Source organism: Capra hircus, chromosome 23 (genome assembly GCF_001704415.2).
Source record: "Capra hircus breed San Clemente chromosome 23, ASM170441v1, whole genome shotgun sequence".
NCBI classification, from domain to species: Eukaryota; Metazoa; Chordata; class Mammalia; order Artiodactyla; family Bovidae; genus Capra; species Capra hircus.
The window spans coordinates 24,853,042-24,874,575 of record NC_030830.1 but is presented as its reverse complement, the minus strand read 5'-3'; the positions used below and the strand labels follow the sequence as shown (position 1 = coordinate 24,874,575).

The 21,534-nt window shown below is 38.4% G+C and overlaps 1 protein-coding gene across 1 annotated transcript in view; it reads right to left on the bottom strand.

Annotated features, from left to right (window-relative positions):
- The window catches only part of PKHD1 (polycystic kidney and hepatic disease 1 (autosomal recessive)), a 450,125-nt gene that overhangs the window by 220,844 nt on the left and 207,747 nt on the right, over nt 1-21,534 (bottom strand). The window contains exons 47-48 of the mRNA XM_018039183.1: nt 16,917-17,052; nt 13,192-13,438 (exon numbers count right to left, since the gene is read on the bottom strand). Coding sequence (XP_017894672.1) covers nt 13,192-13,438; nt 16,917-17,052 — 383 coding nt within the window. The remainder of the gene's footprint in view (nt 1-13,191; nt 13,439-16,916; nt 17,053-21,534) is intronic.

Here is a 21,534-nt window from a genome sequence, read left to right as displayed (position 1 = left end):
GCATGGGCCATTAGCAGCAGAGAGCTTCATTACTAGGGGAGGAAGTCTCTCCCTGAACTTCGTGTGGCTTTATGTGCAAGAAATCAGGAGGCAACCAGTCCATTTGAAATGTTAACCCTTACCTTGGTGTCAACAACAGTTCCTGGATACAATCAAAAAGACAAGAAAACTACAAGCGTTTCCTTTTCTATGAGGGAGCATATTTTTATTTTTTTACTCACCAAGCCTGTTTTTAATTCAGGGACATCTTCCTTTAGAAATATAACAGTATCGCTTGAGAAAACTCCCCAACCCAAGTCCCAAGTTACAATAGTAGTTACATCAACAGTTCTGTAATTTAGTGCCCAGATACTATGTGGGACTATCGAGTGCATACTGCCCACAGAGGATTTGTTAGGCAATCAACAATACCAATGAGAACAAATACTAACTCCCCGGTTTGTGTTTATCATTAGCTTACTTTTCCTGAGGCTCCATATCTCTGTGTATTAAGACAAACACTTCACTGAGCTCTAAATGCCCTATGTTTGGAACAATTGTGCCCTTATAATTTTGCATCTCCGAAGCCAACACATCATAATAACTAGCCCCAAAGGTTGCCATCGGCATCGCCTGGATATTCATGCTTGCTGATGTTACTCTCATCTTTTACTGCATGAAGAAGACAAAATCAAAATGTTGAGCACAGCCAACAGATTTTAGTGGCATTATTTTTCTCCAGCATCTTTAAAACACACTGGACTCCTAAAAACTCCTTGTCAGAAGCTCTCCATGTCTTTGTTTTGAAGAGTCTTATTTTTGCATAAGTAGCCCATTCTACGCAGATTGCTAACTAACGTGCTATCTCCTTGCTTTTGTGGCTTGTAAATAAACTGCCTCTCCCCACTGGTAAATAACAATAACAAACACATTTTTAACAAAAAAAAAAAAAAAAAAAGACTTCGTCAGAGGATGACTATTCTATCTACTGATCTGCCATCACCCAGTAATATCTAATGTGTATCAATAAAAAGTCTTCTATGTATACTCTTATTGATTGAGAAACAAATATTTCTCCTTCTCAGTAAGAAACCTAAAAAGAGAAAAGAAATCATAACTCTCAGTCTTTGCCCCAAACTTGGAACAATCCTTATATTCACATAAAAAATAGAACAAGTACAGAGATGCAAGCCATGCGATTTAATAATCTTGCATTTCTAAGGACCTCTCGTACACTGTTAGGGCTTCCTGGGGGCTCAGATGGTAAAGAATTTGCCTGCAATGCAGGAGACCCCGGTTTGATCCCTTGGTTGGGAAGATCCCCTGGAGAAGAGAATGGCAACCCACTCCAGTATTCTTGTTAGAGAATTTCATGGACAGAGGAGCCTGGCGGGCTACATTCCATAGGGTCACAGACGCGACTGAACGACTAATGTTTTCACTTCACCCACACAGTTAGTGGGAATGTAAGCTGGTGCAGCCACTGTGTAAAAACAGCAAGGAGGTTCCTTAGAAAACTAAAAGTAGAATTATCATATGACCCAGCAATCCCACTGCTGGGCATATATCTGGACAAAATTATAATTCAAAAAAATACATGCACCCCTCTGTTTATAGCAGCACTATTCACAATAGCCAAGACACGGAAGCAACCTGAATGCCCATTGACAGATGAATGGATACAAATCATTTTTATGGCCAATGGAATATTATTGGGCCATAAAAAGGAATGAAATAATACCATTTGCATCAACATGGATACAGCTAGAGATTATCATATTAAGTAAACTAAGAAAGAGAAAGACAAATACCATATGCTATCACTTAAATGTGGAATCTAAAATATGGCTCAGATGAACTTTTCTATAAAACAGAAATAGATTCGTAGACATAGAGATCAGACTTGTGGTTGCCAAGAGAGTAGAAGGAAAAAGGATGGACTAAAAGTTTTAAGTTGATAGATGTAAGCTATTACATTTAGAATGGATAAACAACAAGGTCCTAATGTGCAGCACAGGGAAGTGTATCCACTATCCTGTGGTAAACCATAATGGAAAAGAATATTTACAAAAAACATATGTATGTATATAACTGAGTCACCTTGCTAGATAGCAGAGATTGGCCCAATATTGTAAATCAACTACACTTCAACAAAAAAATAATAGTCCTTGAATTTCTGGCAGGTATACCCTGACATCATGGGTCCTCCATGATGGAGGATCCAAAGTCATCCTCCACAACTTTGCTGATGTATATTTCTGTGTATCTCTTTTCAGAGTCAGCTAAAGCAATAATAATAATTGATTGTCAAGTCCCAAAATCAACCTAGCATCTCCTCAAACATAGTATTCACAGTTTTTGCAATGTACTTGACAAAAATTCTTGCCAGTTACACCTCGATCCTTGAAGAGAGGCGGTAGCTATCTACCCATACTTTAGATACCATTGCATCTCTAGCTTAGTCTGTGGGATGAAGCTGGTATGGCTATCTCAGAACATGAGAATATTATCCTTAGAGCTACACAACCACAAGGTAGACAACTACTTGTCAGGAATATTGAAAAACAATTCCATGCAGGCAGGTAGTTACAAAGCCCACCCTCCCTTTTATCCCTATGCACACCTGGTACTGGTAGGACTGACCGACACCTACCCACGAGTTCATCACCAGCCCTTCTTCACAACTCCACGTTCAGTGACATCATGATGTTAGCCTTATCCCAGTCATGTGACAGTATTTTCACCAAGGAATTAGGCAAATGCTACAAATCAGGCTTTTTATTCTAGTTGCAAAACAGGTACCAGCACACCCCTGGGCCCCTTTATTATTCACGAAATTTAATAACCGTGGAGTATTATTGATGCTATTCCTTGGTTTGGGCTCCATTTTCATGTTTAGCTCTTCTTCTATTTTACTTCTGTAACCTCTGCTGCCTAGAGAAGATAAAACTTCTTGGAATTTCCCTGTCTCACATGGGTGTTTTTGGGTTTGTTTTTTTTTTTTGAGAACTGAAAAAATACCATTAGTGATGCTATGCCTATTTATCCCTAGGAAGAGAGCTAGGCGATTGTTAGAGGAAAAGCTAGGCCACAATTTCCATTTGAACTCTTCTTTACTTTTGCATTCACAGAGGCAGGGGGTGCCTCATACTCGGAATACTGACACATTAAGAGCAGTTCCATAGGTAAACACTGAAAGTAAGCTCTACAGGAGAGGATATTAAGCAAGATCTAAGAATCAAGTGATCAACAACAACATTAACCTTTTCTTTCCTAGGAGAAATAGGAAGGAAGAAACAGAAAGCATTGGGGGCACGAGTGAATCAAAAACTGTGTCCAGAAAGACTCCAGATTCCACGACTTTCTGGGAGGTTTCTGGATCAGTGCGATGTCTCGTGACTATTGGAAAGTGTTCCCTATCTTTCAAGAATTGGATTACGTTTCATTTGAACAAACTTAATTCCCTTGCCAGGCATTTGTTTCTCAGAAACATAATCATCTATATTTTATTCTATTAGTAGTAAGTTTATATGTTGTTTTATCAATCATAAATGTAGAGACTTTCAAAAGACAACATTTACTGAGCACTTACTATGTGCCCAACAACGACCCCATGAATGAAGTACCATTTTGCTCTTTTTACTGTCTTGAGAACTGAAGCAGAAAGAGGTGAAGTAACTTGTCCAGGAAGATACCTAGGAAGTGGTAGAGGGAGGGTGGTTTATGATTTATACCCACAAATGATTCTTAATTACTTCTTTATTTTTCAGCCTTTGAAAAATAATTTCAAACATATGCATATAGCCAGACTTTCTTTTATGTACTTCCTATTAAAACTCAGAAGGACTGGTTGGCTAACCTACAACATCTTGTAAACTCTTTTAATTTCCCCCACATTCGGTTCAGTACATAATTGGAAGACAGATCAAGGCTTGATTTACTGATATTTGAATAAATCTGTGTCAACTGAAGGAGTTGTAGAGTGCTCTAAACCAAAAAAACAAATAATTCCCAGATGGTAATTGGGAAAGTTGGTTCTCATTCTCCCCATCACAATTCTGTGCATCTATACCACCAGGAAAAGAAAATGTTTGCAAATGTGTGCAAACTGCTATTTCAGTAGGGGTGGGGTAGGGGCGGAGTTGAGAAGAAATCAGCTGTTAAAATAAATTGTCTGATCAACTGACAGCCCCAGGCAAGCAAAAGCCCAGAAGACATTATGAAAGGATATTCTTAAGTATTTGATGTTTCTAGGAATTTTAGAAATAAAGACTTAGGATAGTATTTTAATCCTGGATCTTCTAAAGAAATGTTAAGTGCTGTGGACTCCTCATAAATAGGTCCTAAGAGAGAAATGGACAATAAGAACATGAGAGGAAGATCTGGGGGAGTCCACAATTTCTTAAATGATATTTATTTATTCAATACTAATTTTATTGAGTCACTTTATGTTCAACATGGTATTGGGTACCATAAGAAACAAACAAACAAAAAAATCCCACTATCCTTGTCCTACTTACCGTGAATGAGAAGGGAGGGGTGATTTATAAGCTACGTAGGAGCTGTGAGCATTGATTAGAGAAAGTACAGAGAGCCAGCACACAGCAGGGATACAAAGCTGTGCAGAAAGCTCGGGGAAGCTCACCAGAGTAAACTACCTTCATGCTGAGTTCATGGAAGCTGAACCCTATGGATTGAAAAACACAAAAAAGTTGAGTGTGGCTGAGGCTTAAATTTTAGGGGAAGGAGGGCAGAGCATTGAGAAATGATCCTAGAAGTATAACACAAACAGGAGTAGGTCATGAAGGGCCCTTGAGACATTAAAAATGGTAGGCTTTCACTGGGAGGCACTGGGAAGGCCCTGATGAAGTCTCAAGCAAGGGAATGCATGGGTAGCAGGACCAGATCTGATCTACAAAGACTCACAAGTTTAAGGATAGGATCCCAGCAAGGTGGCAAGCTAAATGGCTGCTGCAGTTAAACAGGTGGGATCTGAGTGTCAAGCTGGACTAGAGAAGTTGGGAAGGAGAGAAGTAATATAACTCAAAAGGGATGTCTTTTTAGGAGATGAAATGGACTGGACATGGTAGGTGATTTCGTGAGCAGATGAGTCAAGGATAACTCTCATTTCTGGTTTAGGTAATTGCATCGTTTGTCCGAACACCCAGAGATTCTTAACACCCAATAGGTTCATGGAATAAAGACCTTAAGTTTGGTTTTGACAGGTTGTGTTTGAGATGGCTGCTGAATACTCTAACAAAAATTGAAAGCACTACAGCTCAATGGAAATACAATGCAAGCCATAAATGCAAGCCACAGATAGAACCTTAAGTTTTATCATAGCCATATTAAAAAATGTAAAAGATTTTTCTCTCTTTGCTTCTTGATGAGTCTGGCTAATGGTTTGTCAATTTTATTTATCCTTTCAAAGAACCAGCTTTTGGCTTTGTTAATTTTTGCTATGGTCTCTTTTGTTTCTTTTGCATTTATTTCTGCCCTAATTTTTAAGATTTCTTTCCTTCTACTAACTCTGGGGTTCTCCAACTCTTCCTTTTCTAGTTGCTTTAGTTGCAGAGTTAGGTTATTCAGTTGACTTTTTTCTTGTTTCTTGAGGTATGCCTGTATTGCTATGAACTTTCCTCTTAGCACTGCTTTTATAGTGTCCCACAGGTTTTGGGTTGTTGTGTTTTCATTTTCATTAGTTTCTATGCATATTTTGATTTCTTTTTTGATTTCTTCTGTGATTTGTTGGTTATTCAGAAGTGTGTTGTTCAACCTCCATATGTTGGAATTTTTAATAGTTTTTCTCCTGTAATTGAGATCTAATCTTAATGCATTATGGTCAGAAAAGATGCTTGGAATGATTTCGATTTTTTTGAATTTATCAAGTTTAGATTTATGGCCCAGGATGTGATCTATCCTGGAGAAGGTTCCATGAGCACTTGAAAAAAAAGTGAAATTCATTGTTTTGGGGTGAAATGTCCTATAGATATCAATTAGGTCTAACTGATCTAATGTATCATTTAAAGTTTGCGTTTCTTTGTTAATTTTCTGTTTAGTTGATCTGTCCATAGGTGTGAGTGGGGTATTAAAGTCTCCCACTATTATTGTGTTATTGTTGATTTCCCCTTTCATACTTGTTGGCATTTGTCTTACATATTGCGGGGCTCCTATATTGGGGGCATATATATTTATAATTGTTATATCTTCTTCTTGGATTGTTCCTTTGATCATTATGTAGTGGCCTTCTTTGTCTCTTTTCACAGCCTTTGTTTTAAAGTCTATTTTATCGGATATGAGTATTGCCACTCCTGCTTTCTTTTGGTCTCTATTTGCGTGGTATATCTTTTTCCAGCCCTTCACTTTCAGTCTGTATGTGTCCCTTGTTTTGAGGTGGGTCTCTTGTAAGCAGCATATAGAGGGGTCTTGTTTTTGTATCCATTCGGCCAGTCTCTGTCTTTTGGTTGGGGCGTTCAACCCATTTACGTTTAAGGTAATTATTGATAAGTGTGATCCCGTTACCATTTACTTTATTGTTTTGGGGTCGAGTTTATACACCCTTTTCGTGTTTCCTGTCTAGAGAATATCCTTTAGAATTTGTTGGAGAGCTGGTTTGGTGGTGCTGAATTCTCTCAGCTTTTGCTTGTCTGTAAAGCTTTTGATTTCTCCTTCGTATTTGAATGAGATCCTTGCTGGGTACAGTATTCTGGGCTGTAGGTTATTGTCTTTCATCACTTTAAGTATGTCTTGCCATTCCCTCCTGGCCTGAAGAGTTTCTATTGAGAGATCAGCTGTTATCCTTATGGGAATCCCCTTGTGTGTTATTTCAATAAAATTAGAAATGAAAATGGAGAGATCACAACAGACAACACAGAAATACAAAGGATCATAAGAGACTACTATCAGCAGTTGTATGCCAATAAAATGGACAACGTGGAAGAAATGGACAAATTCTTAGAAAAGTACAATTTTCCAAAACTGAACCAGGAAGAAATAGAAAATCTTAACAGACCCATCACAAGCACAGAAATTGAAATGGTAATCAGAAATCTTCCAGCAAACAAAAGCCCAGGTCCAGACGGCTTCACAGCTGAATTCTACCAAAAATTTCGAGAAGAGCTAACACCTATCCTCCTCAAACTCTTCCAGAAAATTGCAGAGGAAGGTAAACTTCCAAACTCATTCTATGAGGCCACCATCACCCTAATACCAAAACCTGACAAAGATGTCACAAAAAAGGAAAACTACAGGCCAATATCACTGATGAACATAGATGCAAAAATCCTCAACAAAATTCTAGCAATCAGAATCCAACAACACATTAAAAAGATCATACACCATGACCAAGTGGGCTTTATCCCAGGGATGCAAGGATTCTTCAATATCTGCAAATCAATCAATGTAATTCACCACATTAACAAATTGAAAAATAAAAACCATATGATTATCTCAATAGATGCAGAGAAAGCCTTTGACAAAATTCAACATCCATTTATGATAAAAACTCTCCAGAAAGCAGGAATAGAAGGAACATACCTCAACATAATAAAAGCAATATATGACAAACCCACAGCAAACATTATCCTCAATGGTGAAAAATTGAAAGCATTCCCCCTAAAGTCAGGAACAAGACAAGGGTGTCCACTTTCACCGCTACTATTCAACATAGTTCTGGAAGTTTTGGCCACAGCAATCAGAGCAGAAAAAGAAATAAAAGGAATCCAAATTGGAAAAGAAGAAGTAAAACTCTCACTGTTTGCAGATGACATGATCCTCTACATGGAAAACCCTAAAGACTCCACCAGAAAATTACTAGACCTAATCAATGAATATAGTAAAGTTGCAGGATATAAAATCAACACACAGAAATCCCTTGCATTCCTATACACGAATAATGAGAAAGTAGAAAAAGAAATTAAGGAAACAATTCCATTCACCATTGCAACGAAAAGAATAAAATACTTAGGAATATATCTACCTAAAGAAACTAAAGACCTATATATAGAAAACTATAAAACACTGATGAAAGAAATCAAAGAGGACACTAATAGATGGAGAAATATACCATGTTCATGGATCGGAAGAATCAATATAGTGAAAATGAGTATACTACCCAAAGCAATTTACAAATTTAATGCAATCCCTGTCAAGCTACCAGCCACATTTTTCACAGAACTAGAACAAATAATTTCAAGATTTGTATGGAAACACAAAAAACCTCGAATAGCCAAAGCAATCTTGAGAAAGAAGAATGGAACTGGAGGAATCAACTTGCCTGACTTCAGGCTCTACTACAAAGCCACAGTCATCAAGACAGTATGGTACTGGCACAAAGACAGACATATAGATCAATGGAACAAAATAGAAAGCCCAGAGATAAATCCACACACATATGGACACCTTATCTTTGACAAAGGAGGCAAGAATATACAATGGAGTAAAGACAATCTCTTTAACAAGTGGTGCTGGGAAAACTGGTCAACCACTTGTAAAAGAATGAAACTAGATCACTTTCTAACACCGTACACAAAAATAAACTCAAAATGGATTAAAGATCTAAATGTAAGATCAGAAACTATAAAACTCCTAGAGGAGAACATAGGCAAAACACTCTCAGACATAAATCACAGCAGGATCCTCTATGATCCACCTCCCAGAATTCTGGAAATAAAAGCAAAAATAAACAAATGGGATCTAATTAAAATTAAAAGCTTCTGTACAACAAAGGAAAATATAAGCAAGGTGAAAAGACAGCCTTCTGAATGGGAGAAAATAATAGCAAATGAAACAACTGACAAACAACTAATCTCAAAAATATACAAGCAACTTCTGCAGCTCAATTCCAGAAAAATAAACGACCCAATCAAAAAATGGGCCAAAGAACTAAATAGACATTTCTCCAAAGAAGACATACGGATGGCTAACAAACACATGAAAAGATGCTCAACATCACTCATTATTAGAGAAATGCAAATCAAAACCACAATGAGGTACCACTTCACACCAGTCAGAATGGCTGCGATCCAAAAATCTGCAAGCAATAAATGCTGGAGAGGGTGTGGAGAAAAGGGAACCCTCCTACACTGTTGGTGGGAATGCAAACTAGTACAGCCACTATGGAGAACAGTGTGGAGATTCCTTAAAAAATTGCAAATAGAACTACCTTATGACCCAGCAATCCCACTTCTGGGCATACACACGGAGGAAACCAGAATTGAAAGAGACACATGTACCCCAATGTTCATCGCAGCACTGTTTATAATAGCCAGGACATGGAAACAACCTAGATGTCCATCAGCAGATGAATGGATAAGAAAGCTGTGGTACATATACACAATGGAGTATTACTCAGCCGTTAAAAAGAATTCATTTGAATCAGTTCTGATGAGATGGATGAAACTGGAGCCAATTATACAGAGTGAAGTAAGCCAGAAAGAAAAACACCAATACAGTATACTAACACATATATATGGAATTTAGGAAGATGGCAATGACGACCCTGTATGCAAGACAGGAAAAAAGACACAGATGTGTATAACGGACTTTTGGACTCAGAGGGAGAGGGAGAGGGTGGGACGATTTGGGAGAATGGGAATTCTAACATGTATACTGTCATGTAAGAATTGAATCGCCAGTCCATGTCTGACGTAGGGTGCAGCTTGCTCGGGGCTGGTGCATGGGGATGACCCAGAGAGATGTTGTGGGGAGGGAGGTGGGAGGGGGGTTCATGTTTGGGAACGCATGTAAGAATTTAAGATTTTAAAATTTTTTAAAAAAAATTAAAAAAAAAATGTAAAAGAAACAAGCAACATTAATTTAATAATATATTTAACCCAACATATTAAAAATCTTATCATTCAAGATAATCAATATAAACAAATCATTGAGCTATTTTGCATTCCTTTTTTCATACAAAGTCTTAGAAACAAGATGCATAACTTACATTTACAGCACATCTCCATTTGGATGAGCCACATTTCACATGTTCAGCGGCCACCTGTGGTGAGTGACTACAATATTGGACAGATCCTAAGGGCAGTCGGATAAATGGGTCTGGACTTCCATAAAGCAGCATCAGTGAATGTTAACTGAGGCTATGAAACAGTCCAGATCATTTGGGAAGTGCATAACTTGAAAGCTTCTTGAAGAATCTTAAGGAACACTAGCATTGAAGGGTCAGGAAGAAAAGCTTACAAAGGAGGCCTAGAAGGAGCACACAATACCCTACTGGTGATGTGATCCTTGTCCCAGGTAAGCATCTCTATGCAGAAGAAATTTAGGATCAATAAACCCAGGGACTGTGTGAGCCATTTTGCCATGATGAGGCCTCTGGAGCAAACGGTGCTGACATTTTTCTGAAATGAAGTCCTGACTTATACTGGTAGAGCTACCACTTCCTGGTCTTATCAGGAAGGATGGGGTTGACAGAAAGAGATTGGTAGAAATAGAATTCAGGAAAGAAATGCTATGCTGAACACCAGTGAACCCTTAAGAAAGCACGTTTTAGAACTTGTGAGTGAGAGAGAACTCACCCAGACTAAACATGTCATTATTTTTTTAACAAAACAGAACATAGACTCTGCCTTGTAAAGGGTAGGAAATTTTTCTTCACCAAAATATTAATTATTATTGCTAACTTTAAACATTTTTATGCCTTGGTCAACACAATTGTGAGGATGAAGTCAGAGGAAGCTACGAAACCAGAAGTGCCACAAATGTGGGCACCCATCACTCTTGGAAAATGTAGTGAGGGAAGGTTGTCAATGTCAAACACAGAACCTATAGTGAACATGGGCCAGGAGGAGCCTCCGAGGAAGAGATCACACCCCAAGTACTCTGTTGTTAGTTAGGGGGCAGGGGTGCCCCATTCAGGCAGCTGTGCAGACCTCACACCCTACTAAGCACCTGGGCTGAGGAGGCAGGAGGGGGCTAAATGTTGAAAGGAAAGAGGGCAGGGTCCATGTGCCACATCAGATCCCCATCAGCAAGCAACCCTAAATGATGGGGACTGTGAGAGCTTTGCAAATCAACTCTTAGGGTGCATGCTCCAGGGAAAACAGCACAGCAAATTAATCCTTTCTCCGTGAAATGCCACAAAGTTTGTATCTACGTGGAATTCAAATTGCTCATTAGCTCTGACATGTTCCTAATGAGGTTATAATGCCCTGGGACAGAGATCAAGTCACTGCACACAAATAACTGGGGATAGAATCTGGAAAGATCAAGTTAGAAAGACCTGAGGGCAGTGCTTCTAAAACTTGAGTATAAATTCCCCAGGGGTCCTGACTCAGGATGTCTAGGGTGAGTTTGAGATTCCCTGCATCTAGTCCCAGGTCACACTGATACACTCTGACTAGCAAGGCCTTAGAGATCATCTAACCTAACCATCTCACCCTAGAGATGAGGACACAGGGCTAAGAGACTCATAACTGGGAGTGTGCTGAGCCTCCCTTGGGCTTGGAGTCATTGAGCATTTGTCCACAAATGCTCTGGAATCAATGATCTGTGATTGTGAATTGATTGATTGTGAATTGATTGATTGTGATTAATTGTGAATCACAATCAATGATCTGTGAATCAACCTGAAAATGTTTAAATAGAAGCCTAGGGAGTAGAGTGACCAACCATCTTGGTTTTCTCGAGACTGAAGGGGTTTCTGGGACATGAGATTTTTTTTATTTTAAAACCAAGAAAATTCCAAACAAACCAAGGCAAGTGTTTTACCCTAGTAGGGATCTTCTGAATCTACTCAGAATATAGTATCAGGATTATTCTCTTTTACACCTTGTCAGTCCTTGAGTGCTGGGATCATGACTTGCTGCCAAAGCAAGCACCTAGGTGTCCTGTCCTGAAGACCTCCAAGAACAGATGCTCAGAAGGATTACAACTGCAGAGGCTTCTAATGCCACACCACTAAATGCCACCTTCAGAGACAGTCTTTCAGTAGGTTTTCAAGACATAGAAAAGGAGTATCAAGAACCCAGAGAAATCAGTGTTATACAAGGACATAATGTTCTTTTTAACTATACAAATCTATTTTTTCATTAAAAAATACACGCATATAAGAAATAAATGGCTCACTTTTGTAAACCTCAAAATGCTCATTAAAAACATCTTTGTTAAAATCACAAAAAATCATAAAAATCAGGATGCATCCCTAAGAATGAAAGGCATGATCTACATAATCAAAATGAGTAGAAATGAAAACATATTGCTCCATACTGTTATTACTCACTGGGATTGGGTCCATTAACATTAGATAGAATAATAAACAGCTTGAAAAGCAAAGGTGGAATGTTTTCAGACAATTCCATGCTAGCAGGGTATTACTAAGGTCTCTAAAACAGAATGTCAAGATACGGATGGCATATGCATTCAGAATACAGACTTAGTGCAAACCTGACCATACTGACTCCCTCCCTGTGGAGTTTCCTGTTTAAATAAGATGCTGGCATGATCTGGTTGAAGCACCTGACTTAATATTCATGAAGTTAGGACACTTAAAACAAAGGAGAGAAAGGAGTCTGGCTAATTATATACAATGCATTTGAAACAGGTTAAAGATAGAACCCTAGTCACTCAACAATCATTACCTGGAAATTAAAGGGGACAGAAGCAATCCTATTATGCATTATAAACAGCCTAGCTCCTGACTTAATGGTAGTCTGAGTAGCATAAACAAGAGTTCTTGCTCCAATATTAAGTAGGATATGTGTTGTACAAATCCAATAGTTCACAAAATTAACAAGGAAAATGAACTGGTGTGAAGCAACTTCACAAGTAATAGGGAGCATCAGCAATGCTTCCCTGGAGCATAGCAAACACTTAAAAGGAGCTCAGGGAGAGGAGGTGCATATAAATGAGAATGGACATTATTGGAATTTATTAATACTCCTCTTAATTTAAATACATTTCAATTTTGTGTTGGTTGCAAGTCTTTTTGAGAGGAAATTATGAACTCAAAATGCCAGTAAGTGGTCAAGGGTTATGAGATGTGGTCCACTGTTATTGAAAATAAGCTGTCATTTAAATCAGCCTAAAAGCACCATAAACTTATGATTGACAGCTGTCAAAATTATCCCATATGACTTCTGCAGAACTAAACACATCAAACAGAATCTGGAAAACAATTTCTCTTCTATAAATATCAACAACCTGAATGATATATACATGTCCATTGACAAGCCAAAATGTAGAGTTAATTCAACTTACAAACCAATAGACATCCGATGAAAGAGAACATTTTCCTCACAGACACTGCCATGGACAAGCTGGCTGAAGCTGGCTTTGACCACACAGGAAGCTGGAAGTGTTTCCATAGAAGCAAGAATGTGACTTCTATTTTTTCCAGACAGAGACCCATCCAAGTCTTCCAAAATGGCTGCATGAGGAGACGGAAATGCTACCAAGTTCGGAGAGTTCACAAACTTCAACTGGTTGGTCTTCACAGTAAACCCACCTGTAAGTTGGAAGAAAGACTGTGACCCAAAGGCACAAAAGAATGTGATCACAAATGGCAACTGAAGTCACTGAGTTATTTTCAGCATTTTTAAATAGCATATTTATACAGTTTAACAATTTGTTCACTTATTTGTCCAAGAAAAAATATATATCCTGAGTTGACAGTATATCAGGCTCTGTGCTATGTGCTGCAGACAGCGTGAAATAAGAATAGGAGGGGGACTGTCCTCACGTAGCCTGTATCCTCAGGCAGTGATTCCCAACCAGGGGTGGTTTGCCCTGCAGGGGACATTTGGTACCATCTGCAAGCATTTTTGGCTGTCACAACTGAGTGGACAGCAGTGCTACAGGCATCTGGTGGGAAGAGGCAAGGATGCTACCCAGCACTCTACAATGCATGGGGGAGCCCCCACAATAAACAGTTATCCAGTCCCAAATGCCAAGGGTGGGCAATGGCGGTCTACTGGGAGTGACACCGAACATTACTAATTCCTAAATGCGAAAGGTGCTGAGGGCTAGTCTTTCCATCCCTCTGCTCTAGTTCTTCCAAGGCAAATCTGACCCTATTCCTTATGAGATTTATGCTTAAAACATTTGCCCTCAAAATCCATATTCAATCAATCACATGGACAAATAATAACACATTTTATAGGTATTAGCTCTCGGGCTACTCTTCTAACTCTCAGCCCCCTGTCATTGAAGTTTAAAAACTCAGGACACATCTCTTAGTATATATGCTACCATATTGCTGTATCTTATAAAATACATAAAAAAGGAAAAACGTAAAATAAGATATAAAGAGAAAGAGGCCCTAATGCTTTCATTCTCATCCCAGTAGAGTCTGTGCAGTCAACTGTCATTCATTCACGATGCTACAATTCCACCTCAGAAACTTCTGTGTGTGTCTGTGCTAGTCACTCAGTCGTGTCCAACTCTTCGACCCCATGGACTATAGTCCGCCAGGCTCCTCTGTCCTCTGTCATCTCAAGGAAAGAATACTGGATTAGGTAGCCATTCCCTTCTCCAGAGGATCTTTCCAACCCCAGGATCAAACCCAGGTCTCTTCCATTGTAGGCAGATTCTTTACCATCTGAGCCACCAGGGAAGCAACTTGTTGTTTATCTAACACCACAAGCAGTTTTATAATTCAGCTATATTGTATTTCTTTGCAACTTCCCAATCATAACTTGCTCTTTGAATTTATTTTTGCATAGGCTATTCCTAACATGTAAAAACTTTTCTCTGCCTCTTCCTTCTTGCAAACTTCTCTTCACCTTTCTAAATCCTGCTCAAGGCAATCTATAATGAAGTCCTACCTGACCCCCTTCCTTGCTGTTCCCCTCATTGACCTTGCTCAGTCCTCAAGTATTGGATTCATCATACTATTACATTCATTAGCTCAGACATCTATTTTTGTGCCTAGATGGAAAGCTCCTGGAAGACAAGAACTATGTGCTTTTCATCTCTGTCCCACTCAGGTCCTTAAACAGAATCTGGACTAAATAGTTTTTAAACAAATGAAAGGAATGGCTTAGCCAAGGACATCCAGGGAGAAGAAATTAGAGCTCATAAGGAGTAGCTTGCTCCTTTTCAGTGTCTTATGAATGATAAGAGACAGTGAAGCTACTAACTGAGGAATTAATATTTGAAGTGATTGTCTTAAGGCATTTTTTATTCCTATTGTTATTTCTACAATCTTAAACTCAGATGCCACCCAAATAAAAACAATTTTTGGCTCTGTCTATAGAGGGGGGATAAAAAGCAAAGTGGAGACTTACTGATTATTCATTTAATTAAAAAAACAAACAATTATCTAATTTGGCAATTCAAACCACAAGAGCATATTTACTTGAACCACTTGGTTTGTCTGTTTACAACGAGCAAATCAACTAGATTGCTCTCTAGTTTCTTTCGCCTTAGCCCATGAGTTCTCCAAGGTATTTCTCATCACCTCTGAGATGTGGTTAACAAGCGAATAAGAATTCTTATGGTCTCTCTGTGCATACAAAAAGCCTTGGGCTGTTGAAAACATAAGCTTCCTGAACTCTAGCTCTTTCAGGAAAGCTTGCACGTATATTAGTTCATATCCATATGTATATCCATCCAACTCCATTCATTGATTTAATCAGTGAACCTACTGGGCACCAGGCTACTGGTTACTAATGATAAAACTCTGAGCAAAAGAGATGTGATCAGATATAGACAATAAACTAGTGGCTACCAGTGGGGAGAGGGACATGGGTAGGGCACAATAAGGGAGCGGCTCAAGACGTACAAACTACCATGTACAAAGAAAATTAGCTACAAGGAAATATTGTACAGCACAGGGAATATAGTCAATATTTTTAAGAACTTTAAGTGGAGTGTAATCCATAAAAATATTGAATCACTATGTTGTACAGAAACTAATACAATACTGTAAATCAACTATACTTCAATATGAGAGAGAGCTGTGGTCCCTGCATTTGTGAAGCTCAGAATCCAGCAGAGACATGGAATTATCATAACAGAGTATGACAGGCACCAGGTAAGGAAAGGCTGGGGAGCTGCAAGAGCCATATTGGGAGCACCTGGCCTCCTCTAGAATTTCTTTTAGGAGATTTGAGCAGCAGTTTCTACTGATGAAATCTTATGTTGTTGTTCAGTCACTAGGTCATGTGCAACTCTGAGACCCCCATGGACTGCAGCACCCCAGGCTTCCCTGTCATTTACTATCTCCCAGAGTTTGCTCAAATTCATGTCCATTGATTCAGTGACGCTATTTAACCATCTCGTCCTCTGCCGCCCCCTTCTCCTCTTGCCTTCAGTCTTTCCCAGCATCAGGGTCTTTTTCAATGAATCAGCTCTTCACATCAGGTGGCCAAAATATTGGAGCTTCAGCATTAGTCCTTCCAGTGAATATTTAGGGTTGATTTCCTTTAGGATTGACTAGTTTGATCTCCCTGCTGTCCAAAGGACTCTCAAGAGTCCTTTGAAAGCATCAATTCTTTGGTGCTCAGCTTTCTTTATGGTACAACTCTCATATCTGCACATGACTATTGGAAAAACCATAGCTTTAACTATACACACTTTTGTCAGCAAAGTGATGTTGATGTTTCTGCTTTTTAAAACGCTGTTTGGGTTTGCCATAGCTTTCCTTCCTTCTTTTAATTTCATGGCTGCAGTCACCATCCACAGTGATTTTGGAGTCCAAGAAAATAAAATCTGTCACTGCTTCCATTTTTTCCCCCTTCTTTTGCCATGAAGTAATGGGACCAGATGCCATGATTTTAGTTTTTTGAATGTTGAGTTTTAAACCAGTTTTTTCACTCTCCTCTTTCACCCTCATCAAGAAGATCTTTAGTTCCTCTTAAAGAAATCTTGTAAGTAAAAGAAATAATGAATCCCAATGGCTTTGCCACTATTTATCACATTTATGTGCATACTGGACTTATTTACTAGTTTTATTATTTGTCTTATCTACTCAAACAACTTACCCTGTCCTTGGGAGCAGCCTGAACAGGTCCTGATGGCCACACAGTGAGTGAGATCAAAATTCACAAAGGTTGTGTTAGAAACTCTCAGTTCCCACCTTCTGGGAGATTTGATCCCAGCTGACATACACAGGTTTCCCTGTGATTTTGAAGGGGGATAAGGAAAGAAAAATTAGAGAACTGGCCAAATGAAATACAATTTTAATACATGAATAACTGCAATTGAGTAAAAAGACAAGCTACAGACTAAGAGAAAATATTGGCAAAGCACATATATATCACAAAGGATCACAATGCAATATCCTACATACCTATTAGAGGGTTAAATAAAAATTAGTGACAATACCAAATGCTTACGAAGAAAAAAAAATAATTGAAATTTTCATACACTGCTGGTGGGAATGCAAAATGGTGCAAACACTGTGGAAAAATTGTTTGGTACTTTTTAACAAAGTTAACATAATCTTATTATTGACCTAGGGGCTTCCCAAGTGGTGCTAGTGGTAAAGATCCTGCCTACCAATGCGGGAGCTGTAAGAGACACAGGCTTCATCCCTGGGTCAGGAAGAGCTCCTGAAGGAAGGCATGACAACCCACTCCAGTACTCTTGCATGGAGAATTTCATGGACAAAAGAGCCTGGCAGGTTACAGTCCATGGGGTCTCAAAGAGTCAGACACGATTGAAGCGACTTCACACGCCTCCACACATCACTGACCTAACAATTCAATTCCTAAGCATTTACCTTAGAGAAATGAAAACTTAGGTTCATACAAAAGCCTTAAACAGATGGTTAAGACAATTTTATTTGTAGTCAATCACCAAATCTGGAAACAGTTCAAATGTCCTTCAACAAATGAATAAACTGTGGTACATCCATATAGTGGAATACTGTCCCCCACAATAACAAGGAATAAAATACTGTTTCTTGCAGCAAGTTAGATAAATACCAAAGGTATCTTCCAGTGAAAGAAGCCAGTCTCAAAAGGTTACATACTATGTTATCCCATTCATATGATTGTTGAAAAGAAAAAGCTACAGTGACAGGGAATAGATTAGTGACCTCCAAGGGGATATGAAAAGAAGATGTAGCTACAGAGATGGAGCCAAAGGGAGGGTTTTTTCAGGCTGATGCAACTGTTCCATATCTTAGTGTAGTTACATAAATCTACTCATATGTTAAAAATTTACAGAACTGTACATCAAAAAGTCCATTTTACTGTATGTCAATATAAAAAATAAATATTAAAAAGTCTAAAAAACAACAAAAACTGCTTCCAGGATTTTCTGTAAAACCTCTTCAACAAACTCCATCTAATCCAGCTGTTAGTGCTTCACTGTTCCATTGCCCAAAATAGATGTATGTTTGAGGATCACCAGAAACTGTCAAGAGTCTCCACCTGGAAGACAGTGATGAAAAGAAACAGAAGAAAAGAAACCCAGCGGAGACAATGCCAGTATAGAAATCAGAAAGGAAACTTAATAACATCAGCGAAATAAGAGTATCATGTTCGTGAAAGAAGAAGCCCAAAAAGGAATTTTTTAGAAAAAAAAAATTATAATAGGAGAGTAGAATTAATAAATTAAATAGAAAAAAATCTAAGAAAGTAGGATAAAAAGGCAATGGGAAATCAGAGAGAAATTAAGAAGATTAGAAAAGTAATTCAGGAAAGCTGATATCAAAACAGAAAATATAGGGGAGATAATTATCAAAGAAATATGTAAAGAAAATTTCCCAGAAGGAAAGGATATGACTTTCCAGACTGAAAAGTCCTGCCCATTGCCTAGCAGAGCGGTCAGAAGAAAAAGCCATAGCAAAGTTACATCATATTGGAATTACACATACCAAGGACAAGGACGAGATCCCAAAAATCCCCAAAGAGGAAGAGCTAATAGGTTACATATAAAAGACTTAGAATTACAGTATCTATAAACTGGGTTTTCTGTGTGTTTTTTTTGGCAAAGGCACTCAGCTATATACATTTGTGTTGTTTAGCCACTAAGTCATATCTGACCATTTTGCGATCCCATGGACTGTAGCCCACCAGGCTCCTCTGTCTATGGGATTTACCCAGCAAAAATATTGGAGTAGGTTTCTATTTCTTTCTCCGGGGGATCTTCCTGACCCAGGGGTCAAACCAAATCTCCTGCATTGCAGGCAGATTCTTTACCGTTGAGCCACTGGAGAAGTCCTCTAGTTACATACACATCCCTTTTAAAATTACTTTCCATTATGGTTTATCACAGGATACTGAATACAGTTCCCTGTGCTACACAGAAGGACCTTGTTGTTTATCCATCCTATATATGGCTTCCATGAATTATCTAAAAACTCTTTAACTTCAGGACTAGAAGATAGAAGACAATGAGCACTAACTCCAAAGCATCAAGGCAAAGTGAACTCCAACCTAGTGATCTATAGTAACAACCTTCCAAGAATGGGGTCTCCATTTTTAGGTCAAAATCTTTACCTTTCCTAGACCATCAGTTTAAACAGTTACCATAGGCTAAAACAGTGAGAGTTAAATCAGAAAAGAGGAAGATGGGGGAATTAGGAACAAGAACACTACAGAGACATGAAGAAATTCTACAGGATGTTGGTCAAGAGAAATTCCAAGACCTAGCTCTGAAACACGTTTTGCAAACTGGTGGTACAAGTTAAACACTTGGGATTGCGTGGGGTTTGGCATCATCCACTAAAGCTAAAGGGCCATCCTCTGAGCCAGCAGTTTTAAAATCTGGCACATACTCAACAGATATACATGCTTGTGAACACCAAGATACATACTGAAGATTGTTCATAACACCCTTCTCTGTAATAACCCTAAACTGGAAACAGGCAAATGTCCAGCAATAGCAACATGGCTTTAAAAACTATAATACAGTCCATAAAAGGGAAGAATTGATGCTTTCGAATTGAGGTGCTGGAGAAGACTCTTGAGAGTCCCTTGGACTTCAAGGAGATCAAACCAGTCAATCCTAAATGAAATCAATCCTGAATATTCATTGGAAGAACTGATGTTGAAGCTGAAGCTCCAATACTTTGGCCACCTGATGTGGCAAGACGACTTATTGGAAAAGACCCTGATTCTGGGAAAGATTGAAGACAGGAGGAGAAGGGGATGATAGATAACAAGATGGTTGGATGGCATCACTGACTCAATGGACATGAGTTTGAGCAAACTCTGGGAGATGGCAAGGACAGGGAAGCCAGGTGTGCTGCAGTCCATGGGGTTGCAAACAGCTGGACATGACTTATTGACTGAACAACAACAATGACACAACAACTGGAAGAATAAATTATTGAAACATATAAAAACATGAATGAATCTCACAGATATAATAATATGCCAAAGAAGCCAGGCACATTAGAGTTGCACGATGTATGATTCCATTTACATGAAGTTCAAAAACAGATTTGAAATTAACCTATACTTGAGAAGTCTGAATAATGGTTCTCCTTTGGCTGGGGGTAGGGGTTGGGATTAACTGGGAGCAGACATTAAGGGTTTTTAGAGGAACTGATGATGTTCTATTTCTAGATCTGGGTGGTATGCATGTGATTTTGCTTTACAAAAATTCATAGAGCTCTTCACTTGTGATTTGTGCACTTTTCCACATAAATGTCATATTTCCATGAAACATCTGTTTTAAAAAGAAGAACAAATACTAGAGAAAAGTAATGTATGAGATGAGAGGGTGAAGAAGTTAAAGAAGTTTAAGGTCCTTGCATGGCTCAGGTGAAGTTTAACAACGCCAATGTAATTAAAACTTTCTGAAGATGAGCAGGCATGTCACAAATTTAAGTCCAAGAACCTATAAGATTTTAACAGAATGAATAACTTTCAAATGAGTGAATATTTTAAAAGATATTATTCAATGCAAGACAAATCAAGTTTGAAAAGTAGGGAAAAAAACATAGATAATGAATTTCAAACTGAAAGCACAAGATAAAATGGTAGAAATAAATGCAAATATATGGGAGACATCAGCATGTGGATGGTAATTGAAACCACTAGAGAAAATGAGATTTCTCCCAAGGAGAGCAAGGATATGTAGAGAAGAAGGAGACCTAGGATGGAATTTAGAGAAACAAAATGATGAAAGTTCTAAATTGAGGAAGACAAATCCGCAAGTGAAAATGAAAAGTAACCCTGAGAGAAATAGAATGAAGCAACCTCAACAGCATTTTCCTGAAGAAGATTTTTTTTAAGTAGTATCATTTGCTTGAATGAATTACAATAACAACAAAAAGGCAACCATCCTACAGATACTTCCAAAAGTGGGGTGATCATAATTTACATCCAAATCAGGACATCTTGGAGACTGTGGAAGGGGGTGCTAATTAAAAGCAAGGCTATTATAGCAGAATAAACAAATGACAGTGACCAAACTTGGATGTATAAAGATGGTTTGCACATCTCTTTTTCTTGCATAATAAAGCCATTCTCACTGAAAATTATTCTACTCATCTCAATACCAAGGTAACGTTGGGTATGAGGGTTTCAACATAAACAAATATGTCTAATGGGAAAAAATCCTTTCTAATAAAAAATTCTTCCAGAAACTAGTGTTTGTTTTAGAACATGACTCACTGATCACTGTGTGTCACCAATTACATGC